The sequence below is a fragment of the Lycium barbarum genome, chromosome 1, assembly GCF_019175385.1.
Source record: "Lycium barbarum isolate Lr01 chromosome 1, ASM1917538v2, whole genome shotgun sequence".
NCBI classification, from domain to species: domain Eukaryota; kingdom Viridiplantae; phylum Streptophyta; class Magnoliopsida; order Solanales; family Solanaceae; genus Lycium; species Lycium barbarum.
The window spans coordinates 165,894,171-165,910,227 of record NC_083337.1 but is presented as its reverse complement, the minus strand read 5'-3'; the positions used below and the strand labels follow the sequence as shown (position 1 = coordinate 165,910,227).

At 34.8% G+C, this 16,057-nt stretch overlaps 1 protein-coding gene and 1 long non-coding RNA gene across 2 annotated transcripts; both read right to left on the bottom strand.

Annotated features, from left to right (window-relative positions):
* Positions 1 to 7,285: 7,285 nt before the first annotated feature.
* LOC132626319 (uncharacterized) lies at positions 7,286 to 10,049 on the bottom strand. The gene is made up of 2 exons (XR_009577233.1): positions 9,790 to 10,049; positions 7,286 to 7,744 (listed from the first exon to the last, which is right to left on the bottom strand). It is a non-coding gene; the product is annotated as an uncharacterized LOC132626319 (long non-coding RNA).
* Positions 10,050 to 13,278: 3,229 nt separating this feature from the next.
* On the bottom strand, positions 13,279 to 14,490 carry LOC132617667 (uncharacterized). Its single transcript, XM_060332722.1, has one exon. It carries the CDS (start codon positions 14,488 to 14,490, stop codon positions 13,279 to 13,281), a length of 1,212 nt encoding a protein of 403 aa, XP_060188705.1.
* Between the last annotated feature and the right edge of the window lie 1,567 nt (positions 14,491 to 16,057).

Below are 16,057 nucleotides of genomic sequence, written 5' to 3'. Positions count from 1 at the left end.
AACAAAAGACGTCAATCAAGAGAAATCCTTTAATCTGAAGATTTGAAACTTTCAATTATAAAACTCAATAATTGGAAATAAACAAGAGAAGCAAACTAATAACTTTGTAGAAAGGAGGGAGAGATTGTATTCACTTCTTGTTGATATCTCTTAACAAATTGAGAACTTAACCATCTATTTATAGAGATGGTAAATCTCTTGATGAAGTCATCAATGACAACACCAAGAGTTAAAATCAAACTTATGTTGCTTCATTTTCTTCATTTCATACATGCCACCAAATGTACATGTACCTACTCTTATTTAGGACATGTGAAAAACCTACACTATATGGACATTCATATATATATTTTATAACACTCCCCCTTGGATGTCCATTGATAGATAATATGCCTCGTTAAAACCTTACTAAAAAAAACACAGTGGAAAAAATTCTAGTGAAGGAAAAAGAGTACATATTTCTAATAATATACATTTTGGTTGCCTCATTAAAAACCTTACAAGAAAAACCCAGTGGGACAAAACCTTGTATGGAAAAAAGAGTGCAACATGTATTAACTCCCCATGATGAGAACTTCAGTCCAAGTATTTGAGTCTTCGCATTCCACCCCCTGATGAGAACTTCAGTCCAAGTATTTGAGTCTTCGCATTCCAATCTTGTGCACCATCTTCTTGAAAGTTGCGGTTGGTAGAGACTTGGTGAACAAATCATCCATATTATCACTTGAACAAATCTGTTGCATGTTGATATCACTATTCTTTTGGAGCTCGTGTGTGAAGAACAACTTTGATGAAATGTGCTTTGTCCTATCTCCTTTTATGAATCCTCCTTTCAATTGGACAATACATGTTGCATCATCTTCATATAAGATTGTGGGTATTTTATCACATTTCAAACCACACTTTTCTCGAATGAGATGTATTATTGACCTCAGCCACACAACTTCACGGCTCGCTTCATGAATAGGTATTATTTCAGCATGATTTGATGAGGTAGCCACAATAGACTGCTTTGTAGATCGCCAAGATATGGCAGCGCCCCCACAAATGAATACATAGCATGTTTGAGATCTAGCTTTGTGTGGGTCAGATAAATACCCTGCATCGGCATAACCAACAAGATCGGGACTGCAATTGCTAGAATAAAATAAGCCCAAATCGATAGTCCCCTTTAAATACCTCAATATGTGTTTAATTCCGTTCCAGTGTCTCCTTGTAGGAGCACAACTATGTCTCGCTAACACATTAACTGAAAATGCTATGTCAGGCCTTGTGGTATTGGCAAGATACATTAGTGCACCAATTGCACTAAGATATGGTACTTCTGGACCAAGAATTTCCTCATTCTTTTCTTGAGGTCGGAACAGATCTTTATTCGCATCAAGTGATCGAACAACCATTGGAGTACTTAATGGATGTGCTTCATCCATATAAAATCATTTCAACACTTTCTCTGTATATGCAGATTGATGGACAAAAATGTCATTTGTCAAATGTTCAATTTGCAAACCAAGGCATAATTTTGTCTTTCCAAGATCTTTCATCTCAAATTCCTTCTTTAAATAATCAATTGCCTTTTTGAACTCTGCAGGAGTTCCAATAAGGTTTATGTCGTCAACATATACAACAAGTACAACAAACTCCGATCTTACTTTTTTTATAAAAACACATGGGCAAATTGCATCATTTTTATAGCCTTCCTTTAACAAATATTCACTAAGGCGGTTATACCACATGCGCCTGGATTGCTTTAAACCATTAATAAATGACGTGCCTCGTTAAAACCTTATTAGGAAAAAACCCCGTGGAAAAAATTCCTAATGAAGGAAAAAGAGTACACATATCTAGTAATACGCTTTGAGAGCTGCCTCATTAAAAACCTTGCCAGGAAAACCCAAATGGGACAAAACCTTGGTCAAGGGAAAAAGAGTACAGTGCGTATTTGCTCCCCCTGATTAAAGCAATACATAATTCTTGACGATGATGTAACAAATCTTGTATACCAACTTATCATATCTTGAGATTGACAGAGCTTTTATCAGATCTGTCAAATGACCATTTGACGAACTGGTTGATGATCTGCACCTTCCTTTCTCAGATAGAGTTGCATCATCGCCGTATAATATTGTTGCAATCAGGACAAGTACATCATGACTTGCTTCATAATCTGTTGTTGTCTTTCTATGATTTGACTGTCATGACAATAATCCTTCATGGAAATAGATAACACATCTGGATTGAATTCTTATGTCGGTCAGATGAATGCCCTGTATGTCCAAAACACTTGACAGTATTGGTTAGGACAAATATATTCATGTCAGGGCTTTCATTTGCAATATGCAGTTGATCTATTTCAATAACTCCATGTTGGAGTAAATTATATCATGCATGTAGTTATAGCAAGATATATAAATGCATCAACTACACAAATATATGGTACTTCAGGACCATTTCAATTTTCTCATTTCAGCAGATATAATCAAGTGCTTTTGGAAACTCTTCAAGAGCTCCAATAATATTCATTAAGCCGATTTCAGTACATCAGCCTTGATTCATTTAATCCATTTAAGGATTTATAAACAAGTTTCCCAAGAATTTGTATATGCTTCAGGCATTTTGAATCCTTCAGAATTTTTCATATAAATTTTGTCAAGTAATTCATATAGGATGTGAAAACATCTATTTCTATTTAAATGATATGACATCTTCTGGTGTCTGGACAACAGGTCAAATAAGCTTTATGCTTACCAAGATGCGTCATTTCACTTGATAATAATTTCTAAGTCAGCATGCTTTAATAGACGTAGAATTTAGATCCTCACAATCTTTTACAATATTGCGCTATATTGTATCAAAATATTGTCGACAAGATATCATGTTGTATCGGTTCGCAATTCGACATAACTTACTGAGATCTCATCACTTCATTATTTTCAGGTACCTGAACCTCGCATAAGGTTTCATGAAGTGTTATGTCGTCGGCTCTTCAAGAGCACTTTGCCTCCTTATTATGATCATTTGCTCCTCCCTTTTTTTCAAGGATTATTATATTTGGAACCGATTGGTCTACCATGCTCCATGCATGTTGTAGATTCTGTCCTTCAGGGACATTAGGAGCATTTTTCAGATCAAAATATGAAATAGTTGGGTCAGCAAATGCTTCCAGCATTTCACTTGAATTATCTGAGGATCATACTGATGATAATTCACAACATATTTCTTAGCTGCTTATTCTCTCCCCCTTATTTTAGTGACATATGTCCCCATTTTCTTTGGGAAAATCCATCTGTGTGCATCATGGTATATCCATTAATCATGTACCACACATCAAATGCTAAAAGATGGAAATATCTAGTTCCTGACCCTGAACCAAATATGAGGGGAGAATTTATCAAAATTTATTGATCTGAAACATACAAGTGCTGTTGTATGCAATATATCATATCTCAGACTAACATCTGAAACTCTGTTCTCATAAGCAATGGTTTAGCTGTATTATGGAGGCATCTAATGTCAAACCAACTTAGATATAAACCAGCGTTATCAAATGATTGTCTTGATTACATATTCTGAAAATTGTGCTTCCAACTCAATCATTTTGAGCAAGCAACTTCGTAAATGTCAAACTGCCAGTTGACAATAAACATACATGTGACCGTCTCACATATGCATCTATTTAAGACATCACATTATAGGTGAAGGGGACCACATTCACCTTTTATATTTTTCAAAATTTTTGGGATTCAGTCCCAACATTAGCTGGTGTAATCAACTTATCATGAGAACAAGCAACACAAACAAATTCTTAAAGAATCTTCTAGTTCTTCAATATGTTTTTAATACTCAATTAGCACATCAGATTTAAATTAGGACGATCAAAATGGTCTTGTCAACTGATAAAATTATCTGTACCCGTAAACTTCAAGTTTACCATGACGAGTGCTATTTCTTTTGATAAACTTCTGGTTTACTATTGCATGAAATTGTATATCAATAAACTTCTGGTTTATTGTGGTATGTGATCTCATCATGCTCGGGTAACATTTCACTTGTGTATTTCTTAACCATAGTAACTTGAAGATATTTAATATTCCGATCATTTGTAGTCTCAATATGATAACCATTTTTATTGTTAGTAAACTTCAGGTTTACTACAGTGTTCCGATCGTACCAATTATGATCTACGATGAATGGTATTATCATATATAACATCTTCAAGAGACTTCAATTTATTTGTCATAATCAGATATTATTTGGACATTGCTAGTGTCATGATACTTGTAAATAAATAATTATCTCTTCTGGAGATGGATCATGATATTTTCACAATCAAATGCACGTTTATATTTATAGGCTTTACTACATATTATCACATTCACTTCAGGGAATGGATCTATATTTATAGCTTATATCAAAAGTTCTCATTCTTCAAAAATGGAACACAATCAGCTGAACGTGCAGGCCTTAAGTATATCAAATTGTGATAGCTTAAAATTTCTTTTAAGATATTGCTACTTCAGGAGCAAATCGAGATATGCATATAATGTAGAGATTTTTCTCTAACATATTTTCAATATAAATCACAATATGGATGCCTATATATGAATCATCACTTCCAGTGATCATGATCCATAAATATAAATAAATTTAGTGATACCTTAGACTTGTGAAGTATGAATGACACTTTTGGGATCATTCTAAAAACAAGTACCAAATTAACCACGACATACGCATATATAAACATAGCATGTAACATTAGAAGTGAATTAAAGATATTAAGCCAACAATAATAAGAAAAAGGCTCAAATCACTTTACCTGTGATGGAAACTGTTTTCATTATAAGATACTAGTATAACTTACTAGATACCCAAACCTCATGAAGAATTGCAAACAATACTTGATTACATACACCGTCGTGAACCGTTTCCGGATGATTTATAATTGCAACCCCTTAAATAACAAAAACTTTTGCATAAGTATATTATTTTAGATGGGTAGGACAATACCTTGATTTTCAGTAAGGCATGGATGACACAAAGACGGTAGTACCGATATGGGCTAAACTCAAATAAAAGATTAGAGCTTCGTGCTGATAACGTGTTATAAAACTATATAATTGGAAATAAACAAGAGAAGCAAACTAATAACTTTGTAGAAAGGAGGGAGAGATTGTATTCACTTCTTGTTGATATCTCTTAACAAATTGAGAACTTAACCATCTATTTATAGAGATGGTAAATCTCTTGATGAAGTCATCAATGACAACACCAAGAGTTAAAATCAAACTTGTGTTGCTTCATTTTCTTCATTTCATACATGCCACCAAATATACATGTACATACTCTTATTTAGGACATGTGAAAAACCTACACTATATGTACATTCATATATATATATATATATATATATATATATATATATATATTTTATAACAATTTTGCCTTTATATGGAAAACAAAAGACGTCAATCAAGAGAAATCCTTTAATCTGAAGATTTGAAACTTTCAATTATTAGTATCAATGAACGCGAAATGTTTTGTTCTTTTCTTAGGTGTTCAAGATATATGATTACATTTCTTTTAATGAAGCCTGAATTCGTTTGTTTATATCTGCACATACAGAAATTAGTTGATGGGAAAGGATTTAAATTAAAAATTCAGAAAGATATTCTGCCTTATTTATTAAGTAGGGACATTAAGTTTGGTAAATGGGCACCATTAATTTTGTTTTGAAATAACTTTTAACTCTGCTATTGTCTATTTCTCGCTTTTGTAGATAATATGTTATAGAGAAATGAAGATGAAATCACATACGATCAGACCTTTTATATCAACATTCTTATATAATAACACCTCATTATAAGAACTATGCTTTTCTCGGAACTGATTTTTTAATATTATACTTTACCTCTTTATAACAGTTTTTTTTCTATAACAACAACATTTATCTTCATAACAACGCGCTAGCTCTTTGTAAAATTACGCTTCTATAACAACTATCTTCTTTTTTTGTAGTATAATACTTAACCATTTTATAGAAATAGAATCTCTATGATTATCAATAATAGGTCTAGACATTTTGATCAAATATTTTAATACTTTAATACATTATTTATGATAAAGAATATGAAATGAATATATATTTCCATCATTAAAAGACTTCTCTTCTTTATACAAAGTGTGATGAAATTTAGGATTCAAAATTAAAGTGATATCTTTGAGAGTTAAATTTAAATAATTTTGTTATTTTTTATAATATTAAAAAACAAAAAAAAAAAGATTTTATGCATATTTTTTTTTCCTATAACGGTCAAATAAGATTTAAATGTCAAATATCGTTATAGGTGTATAATAGCCAGTCGCTATAGCAGTCAAAAAATCTGGGAATGGACGAGGTTGCTATAGAAAGATTTGACTGTATATATGTACTAATGGGTATGTGTGAGTCCAATTCTACTGCTTTGAGTTTGTTGCACTCCTAAAGATATATTATAGACAATATACTTCTTATATATAGTGGTAATATATTTTTACTATACCTAAATCATTTTAGAAAATTAAAGTAGATGAACAACATTAAAGTCTTATCATTTTGATAAATGTATCAATTCCTTCTACAATTTTTCCTTTATCTAAGTTTCATTGTGATATGTTTTCGCATATTATGATTAATTTTTTGTTGAATATGTTGTCTTTATCTAAGTCTCTTTTCACTACTAAAAAAACAGGGATTTTCGACTAAAAATTTCGACCACACGAGGTCGAAAAAGCCTTTATTTCGACTAATTTTTCGACCACACGCGTAGGTCGATAACAGCTTGGTCGAAATTTTCGACCACACGTGGTCGAAATCACATTCTACCAAAATTAAGGGAAAATTTGTTTTCGACCACATGTGGTCGAAAAAATTATTTTTATATTAAATTATATTTAACTTTTTCGACTACATGTGGTCGAAAATATTATTTATATTTAAATATGAAAATAAAATAAAAATTCAATTTCGACCACATGTGGTCGAAATTGTAAATTTGGCCCAGAATTTCGACCACATGTGGTCGAAATCTGGTAAGAATCTTGCTAAATTTCGACCACATGTGGTCGAAATTGAATTTTTCTGGGTACAATTTCGACCTCATGTGGTCGAAATTGTGAAATATCTGGGCTGATTTTCGACCACCTGTGGTCGAAAATCTGAAATATTTTTTGCAACATTTGCCTGCTTTTGGCAGCCCATATGCCAATTTCCAAATAGTCAAATTCATCAATCAAAACAGCTATCCAATTCATCAACAATGCATCACAACAACCATAAACAATGTTCAAACACTTGAACACTTAAACATTATTGTCCATTCAAACACTTATAAACAATCAAATTCAACCTCAAAGTACTTAAAATTAAAACTACATTCAAACACTTAAACATCATAAACTACAGTCAAACACTTAAACATCATTCAAACACTTAAACATTATAAACTTAAAAGTACTTCTAATTTGAATTAAACCTACATTCAAACCCTTAAAGATAATATACATATCCATTTAAACATATCCATCATAAACTATTAATTTGGGCTTGCATACCCAACATCCTAGCCTCCGAGGAATTAAGTGTTCTTGTTAGCTGAGCAACTTGATGCTTCATAGTTTCATACTCCTTAGGATCAGCTGCGCCATCATCATCAGCATCTATGCTTTCAAGTGCTCTTTTTGCTGGGAAATCTTGAAGCTTCAGAAGCTGGCAGACAAAAGAGTAGGAAATGTTATTTTTCAGTCACATTGCTGACATAGTATATCAATTTCAGTAAAAAAAAACAAACTCCTTTACACCATTGAAAGTCATATATATATTCCGCACACTATTGAGTCATTTATGATGAGTCTATTCGCTTTATGAACACTCATTACCTTGAGCTTAAGCTTCACTTTTTAAAGTTATTGCTATGTAATGTGACCTTCCACATTCTCTGGCTAAATTTCAAAATTGGAAAGGAATTATCATCAATGTATTTGGAAGAAAAGGACCTTCCAACTGAGACAATTTTTCAACAATAACAAAGGTTAGTGCAAGTGCTATGAAAAGGAAATCCACTTTTCTTCCAAAATTAATCCAGTTGATGAAACCTTATCTCCTTCACTGCTGTGGTGTAAGCATTTAAATTCATCAACAAAAAGGAGCAAAACGAAGCAACCCAACGAACAAAATACACCCATCATAAAGCAGAAAAACATACCCAAAAACCAATCTCTAAACCACAAAAAGAAGAAAAAGAAGGGAAAAAAAAAACACAGGGATTAATGAACTAAGCTCAAGAAGAATGAATTTCTAAGGAAAAAAGTCTCAACGTGACTGCTGCTTTACTTCCACTGTTCCACAGTTAGAAGAAACAACTGCATAACTAGAAACTATAGAGATAGAACCACTCAACGGCCAACAGGAAAATTAGATAGTCCACGGCATTCTATCATTGACTTACCCATGTTGCTTTACATATATAAACGCATAACTCGTCCGCCGGCATGGTATTCTTAATCTCACTTCCATCAGGGAATTGTTTTTATTTTCCCTGGGCCCTAATATTATTAGTTAAACTTTGAGACTTAACTGTTTCATTCCATGGAAAGTCCACTGTATGTGACTCTCACTATTACTATAGTAAATTGATCTCACATGAATGCTTATCTGATTGACAATATGGCAGCTTACAATAACATTTCCACGTTTTACAACTACCAAACTCCTATGCGTTAGTAATGAGGGTGAAAAAGAAAGGGCAAGCAAACATGGCAATACATTTTTATTTCAAGTTCTTCTTTCTCATTCTCTTTTTATATGCAAGAAACATCAGAGTGATTACTGCTCTAGATACAAGCACTTGCTTGCCCATAGTTAAATCTCAGGCTCCTCCCAACAACTTCTCATACTAAAGAATCTTTGGGCAAGCACATATTACTGGTTCTATTGTGAGGACCAATTTATTCTAAATCTAATTTACCCCCAGCCCTACCCAAAAGATAAAAGCAATTCTTAGAATCTGTCTCAATATAACAAGTACAGTACTTGATAAACTTTAAGTCGATCCTGCCCAATAGAGGAAATCAGTAGGTTATTTTATCATCCTAGTGATAAAGCAGGTATGCAGGTTTAGAACTCTTGATCATAATAGATATGAAATGTTACAAGACCATATTACTAGTCAAGAACTGAAAAGAGGATATCAAAATCCTCAGGCTAGAAGAATGAACTTTCAGGTAATAACAGCAAAAACCAGTATCTTCTCAAGATTAACTATGACTATAAGCTAAAATTATACAGGCACGAAAACCACAAGCACACTAATGCTACATGGAAAGAATCATAAGGAAGTTAATTCTTTATAGTAAGTACTCGAAACATATTATATTTCCGAATGGCAAACTGAAAGCAGACATTTCTACAGATGAAAAGTTTAGCTCACAAAAGGGGGGGTTGAATTTGGGTCCATAAGATAAATAAAGAGCAACAAAATAAATAGAGAGCACATAAATAAAGAACCAAAATAAATAAATAGCACATAAATAAAGAATCAAAATAGCCCAAAAAAAGGGACCAAAACAGCCCAAAAAACAACATTCAATTTCAACTCAAAATTCAAAAAAAAAAAACCATAAAATAAACCCTAAAACAAATATTGAACACTAAATAAAGTTATCAAATCTACTAAATATAGAAGGTAATGTAGCTAATAACATGAGATTATTATGCATTGGTAAGTGTTCATGACATTGAAAAAAAAAACGTACCTATGCCGCCGACGGTGGACTGACGATGGACTGGTGGTGGGTTGAGGGTTTGGGTTGGTGGGGCGGTGGGCTGGTGGTGTGGGTAGAGAGAGAGGAGAGGGAGAGAGGTGGTGTGTGTGGGTAGGGAGAGGAGAGGGAGAGAGGAAACAGAGAGAAAGAAAAAATATAAATGTGGCCAAGTGTGTTCACAGATCTGTTTCAAGCGAGATGTGTATATACAAATGTGATTCAATTTTCGACCACATGCGGTCGAAAATTGATTTTTTTAATTTTTTAAATTTTTAATTTAAACGTTTTTCATTTATTATTTATACAAAATTTAATTTTCGACCACAAGTGGTCGAAATTATATTTTCATTTTAAAAAATCGACCCCGTGTGGTCGAAATCCTACTGAAAATAAAATAAAAATTAAATTCTTGATTTTTCGATCGCGTGTAGTCGAAATTTTTTGGTCGAAAACGTCCTTTTTTTTAGTAGTGTTTAGTATTTGTCGGGGAGAAATCCACGTTGTGATAATGCTAATATGATATGGTCGCTCGAGGAAATATCAAGCTCAAAGAATATGATATTGAGTATTTACCAGTAGAGCATAGGACATATTTGGACCTTCTTTCTCAATTTCGTTTTACTTTATCACTTAATTTTCATTCAGTAGATAAAAAGGACTCTTCACGGAATTCAAACTCTTTATTTTTGCCGATGAGATTTGAGCTCTAATATTTGTCAGTGTATGAATAAATATTAATTGTAGATATACACAACGAAGTTGAAGATTTTGGCATGATATACATTAGAATAGAAAAGGCGAGGCCTGAATATTTCAAAAGAAAATATCAACCTTGAGAAGACAATTCATTGCGACGCGGTTGATATTGTTAAACTAAAGGACATAAGAAAGATAATGGTCAAAGAGTGCTATTTTTAACATCATTTATCGGAGCAATCACATTTTAGAAAGGAGTTATACCAAATTATACTCCCTCCGATTCAAAACAAGTATCCATTTATCTTTTTTCACACCTCTTAAGAAAACATTAACTCTTATAAGAAAATACTAACTCCTAAAAAAATAGGTATTTTTCCTATTTATTGCCTTTAATAGGCGCAAATCTGAAAAAAGTAAAGTTAATTCTTTCTTGATTATGTAAGTGGACAAATAATTTTGAACCAAAAATAAAAATGCTAAGTGAACACTTATTTTAAATCGGAGAAATTACTTGATAGTATCATGACTAGAAGAATCCAGATAGCGTTGGATAGAGCGTAGACCTTTTGACTTTATTCATAAAAGGGCGTAAAACTATGAAACAATGCTACTTTTGGTATTTTTATATTTCTTTATAGCTCAATCAGATCATTTTCAGCTATGCATACATATACAAACTTTATACTTCTTATTATTGGATATACATTATGTGAACAATAATATGGAATACACGTGGAACGCACGTGCAGAGAGACTAGTATTTATATACATATGAGTGTATAGATTTTATATATTTGAGATACTGCTGATAATTAAGTTTGGCGGAAGTACATTTGCGTAAGTTTCCCTATAAATAAATTGTAACCTCGGCCTTTGAAAAATGAGCAGGATTACAGGTCCTAAGTTGTAGCTTCTAAGATTCTTAAGTTTCAACTCCTATTCTGAAATATCATTTTCCTTTTCTCTTGTAACAAACACCTTATACGATCACGAATTTTAATCAGTAAAATATTCTGGAGAAAAGACAATAAATAATCCCTCATCTATTAGAGTAGGTCCAAAATGGTCCCTTAACTATACACTTATCGGTTTTAGTCCTTGAACTATCCAAAAACTTATCAAATTTAGTCTCCTTGTACTTTTATACAAACAACATATGGAATCTATACGCCTCTGTTAGATTAAACTGTTAAGCAATTCCACCACTTATTTCTCTCTCCCTACTTTTTCCTCACGTTCTTCTTGTGAAAAAACACCCTAACCCCAACGATTCATCATGAATTTCCTCAGAGAAAGGAGATACAAGTCTTAATTCTATTCAATGGAGCATAATAGGAAGCATATTATTGTTGTTAATGGCCTGAATATGCTATGTTCTGGAGAAGATAACATTAACGGCGAATTTCGATTGAAGAACAGATTTTTATTATCATTGAAGACATCTTGAACAAATGCTTCTTCCTTATTCTTGAATCTTTTTGGGTTTATTGTAAGATAATTTAGAACCATTGTTGCTTCATGATTCGAATGAGGACTTTTATGGTGAGGAATTACATCTACTTGTTGTGGGCTGCACATGGTTAGAGGTATTATGTCCTAGTTACTCTTAGTTTACCTTTTTCTTTCTTATACAATTGTCGATATTAGCATCTATTTGCAATATTACAGGCCAAATTTCCATCACTAGAAGTTTGATAGCAAAAATTCATGCGGACATGAAGATTGTAGAAAGAGCTCTCGAACTTCCTCCGTACTTGACGTACAAGGACGATCCATACCTTAAAAAAATTCCGTCGCATCAGAAAAATTGATCACTGAGGCATTGAAATTCGTTGTTACTTCTGATTGGGATTGTTGTTCTACTTTCTGGCGTGACTCTAGGGAATATTCAGTGAGGACACTCTGTTTTTGGGTCGTGCACGGCTGTTGGCCCGATTTTCATCTCTTATTTGGATCAAATGGCTGCCCAAGGAGTTTGGTGTAGCGTCGTTTCTTCTAGTCCTATTGTGCGGACAAGGTTGATCTTTATTAATGAAAAAAAAAGGTCGCTATGTCTGGTGGTATAAGTTCGAACAAATTGTGTAGTCTTTTAACGTTGTACTTAATTATATAATGCTATTGCAACTACGGTTGGCGGAAAGTAAAGAACACAACAACAAACCAGTGCAATCCCATAAGTAGGGACAATTGAGCAAACATTATGAGCAAAAAATGTAGTTCTATTTACACGTTAATGAATAGTCATTACATTAATGAAACTGCATAAAAATGCAGAAATATTCAAAAACCAGCAACTAAATTGAACTAGAATGCCATGTTTCCGGCAGTTTTTGTGCAGAACGTAGCTTAAAACTGCAAAAAAAGCAGCCGCACCAAACTTCCCCAAGTTGCAGCACTAAAACACCAAAATCGGCATCAAACCGCTGAAACCAGCAACCAAACTGCAAAAAACAGCAACTATATTGCGCAACCGCCACAAAAAACTGCACAAACTGCCCAAAATATTTCAGCAACCAAACTGCAAAAAACGGCAACTATATTGTGCAATCGCCACAAAAAACTGCACAAACTGCACCAAACTGCACAAAATATCAGCACCAGACCACCAAAAACCAGCACAAAACTGCACCAAACTGCTCAAAAAAACTGCACTAAACTGCACCAAACTGCACAAAAACTGCACCAAACTGCTAAAAAAAAGCTGCACCAAAAACTACTCCAAGTTGCACAAAAGACTGCATCCAAAATACACCAAACCAGCACCAAACCTTTTTGCTTGTCTCACATGAAGGTCCAATTAGCTCCATCATCTATCTCCAAGTCAAGCTTAAGATGATCCAGAAACCAGCCCCATGAGTCGCGATTTTCTTTCTCCACAATTGCATACGCTATCGGATAGATATTATTATTCGGATCAAGCCCAATGGCAGTTAACAATTGAGTCCCATACATTGGGCCCTTCAGCCAACAACCATCTACTCTGACTATCCTTCTGCAACCACTCTTGAACCCTTCCTTGCAAGCACTAAAACAAATGTAGAATCTCTGAAATCTTTTAGGCTTGCCGGGATCCTCATTTTCAACCAGCTTCATATAAACGGAAGTATTTGGATTTGTCCTTACTATTTCATTGCAATAGTTCCACAACAACTTAAATTGATCAGAGATATCTCCATCGATCATTGCAATTGCCTCCTTCTTTGCCCTTCTACATTTTGATAATGTCACATGTGCTCGTAACTGAACACTAACATGATCTCTAAATTCAGAGATCTTCCAATTCCTGTTTGCTTTTATTTCATTAAGATATCTTTTAGCTATAAACAAAGATGTAATGGTTTTATTTTTATGATTCCTACTTTTGCACTTGTGGTTGAGATTATATGTCTTTACTTGAAAAGCACTATCTCTGTACATTTTAGAAGCCATAATCTCCCAGTCACAATCTGGATGTTTCACACAAACTGCCCGCATCCTTTCTTTATCATTCTTGCGCCATTGTATATACCTCCCTCGATTGACTTCATGAGTTGTCACAACTTCCTTGAACTCCTTTTTGCTTTTGAATATCAATTCAAGTGCCAAGACTGGATACAACCCATCCGTCTTTGGATTGAACTTTGGAAAGTTCATACTGTCGGAATTAGAATCGCTTTCTAGGCTCTTGAACCCTTCAGAGTTAACACAATCAGAATCTCCATCTTCACGAGCCATCTTTTTTTGCACTTCGTCACTAACTTCATATCTATGCGCCCCATTTTCACTCCTTCCTAAGATATCATGTTCATCTGAAAAATCATTATTCGAGTCTTCAAAATCGTCACTACTTGAAGAACAATCAGCCCTTCCCTCTTTAGTAGTACCTATAGCAGATTGTTGATGTTCACTTGAACTATTGCTATTTTGTCCTGCATTTAAGGATTTCCCGACATCCATTCCAATATAAGAGTCTAAATGTTCAAAGCAAACCTCAATTACTCTATCACGACCCATCCCCGTAGGCCGTGACTAGTGCCCGAACTGGGCACCCCTACACGCTCATTTACCAGATTCAGCATACAGACGACTCGTATATAAATGAATATCAGACATGGCTCCACACTGGTGCCTACAACCACATATACTGCATAGAAGCCGGCAAGGCTATCATACTATACATAACGTACCAAAGCATACATACACGCGGCCGATAGGGCTGCCACGGCGGATGGGCCGCCCAAACACAATTCACACAACGCGTCCAAACAAAACTGTACATTACCCACATCTATGTCTACAGACCTCTAATACGGAACAACAGAATCAGATGGCGGGACAGGGCCCCGCCGTACCCTGAATAAACATAAACATATACATCGGAAGAGTATGTACCCAAAATGTCGGCTCCGGAACAAAGGGAGCACTCCGAACAGCAGAATGGAAATCCTACGCCAGTGGGTCACCAAAACGTGATTCTGTACCTGCGGGCATGAAACGCAGCCCCCGAAGAAAGGGGGTCAGTACGAAAGATGTACTGAGTATGCAAAGCATGAAGTACAGAAAACGAAGTCATAACCGAAGTGCAATGTACAGAAGGTGAGCACAATAACCATAATACCAAAGTGTTGCATCTGACGTACAAATCATACATAAGAGGTTCCGGAAGACAAATACGGCAATCAGAATGCCAAAATGCTTTGCTTTCTTTTGAAAAACATTTCGGTCTCATACACACAGAAAATCAAACACACAGTTACCGCGGCTAAAAGTCCAGCGGTCACTATCACACGTACCGCGGCCAAGTACCCAGCGGTTAACATCCCAAACCCGACATACCGCGGTAAGGAGTCCAGCGGTCAATGTCGCAGATACCGCGGTCAGTGTCACACATCCGGCATACCGCGGTCAGGAGTCCAGCGGTCAATGTCGTACATACCGCGGTCAGGGGTCCAGCGGTCAATATCACATAGTGCACACAATAATATAACCGGCCCGGGACTTGGCGAAAGGGGTAATAACAAAATGCACGAGCGGAATCGTAAATAACCATATGCATACAAATCTCTTACCACAACCCAACAGGATAATCAAAACGAACTGTTAGTTCAACACCGGAACAACAGTCAAATATGTTATAACCTCAATGAAATAATTAAACGACCATCTCACAGTAGTTGACGCAATAGTCAAAAGTTGTCTTTGAATACTGCACAAATATATCAAATAAAGCAATATAGGGAGATATCGAAATTCGTGGGCCCACCTTGGTCAAGTTGAGGAGGCGTACCTAAATTGTGGTCATTAGGCCTCATGGGGTCATGTACGAAAGATTTAAGGCCATCCAATTCCGTTTGGGCAGGTATTAGATGTCTACACAATTGTTTCAGTAAAACATCAAGTATCTAATTCAATTCTATTGAATGAAAAAGGGCCAAATTCAAGCTCGGGTTTCTAGGAGTAGAGTCGTCCCCGAAGCTCGTATCTTAGCCTAACATACCTAGGGCATGCCAAAAGAATGAAAAGCAAAGCCTTACATACCTTAGTTGCGCCTTACGCTCTCTCAAATTCAATTCCCGTTTCG

Excerpts from the sequence above, each read along its gene's own strand:
- LOC132617667 (XM_060332722.1), bottom strand. The coding sequence starts at position 14,490 with ATGGGTCGTGATAGAGTAATTGAGGTTTGCTTTGAACATTTAGACTCT.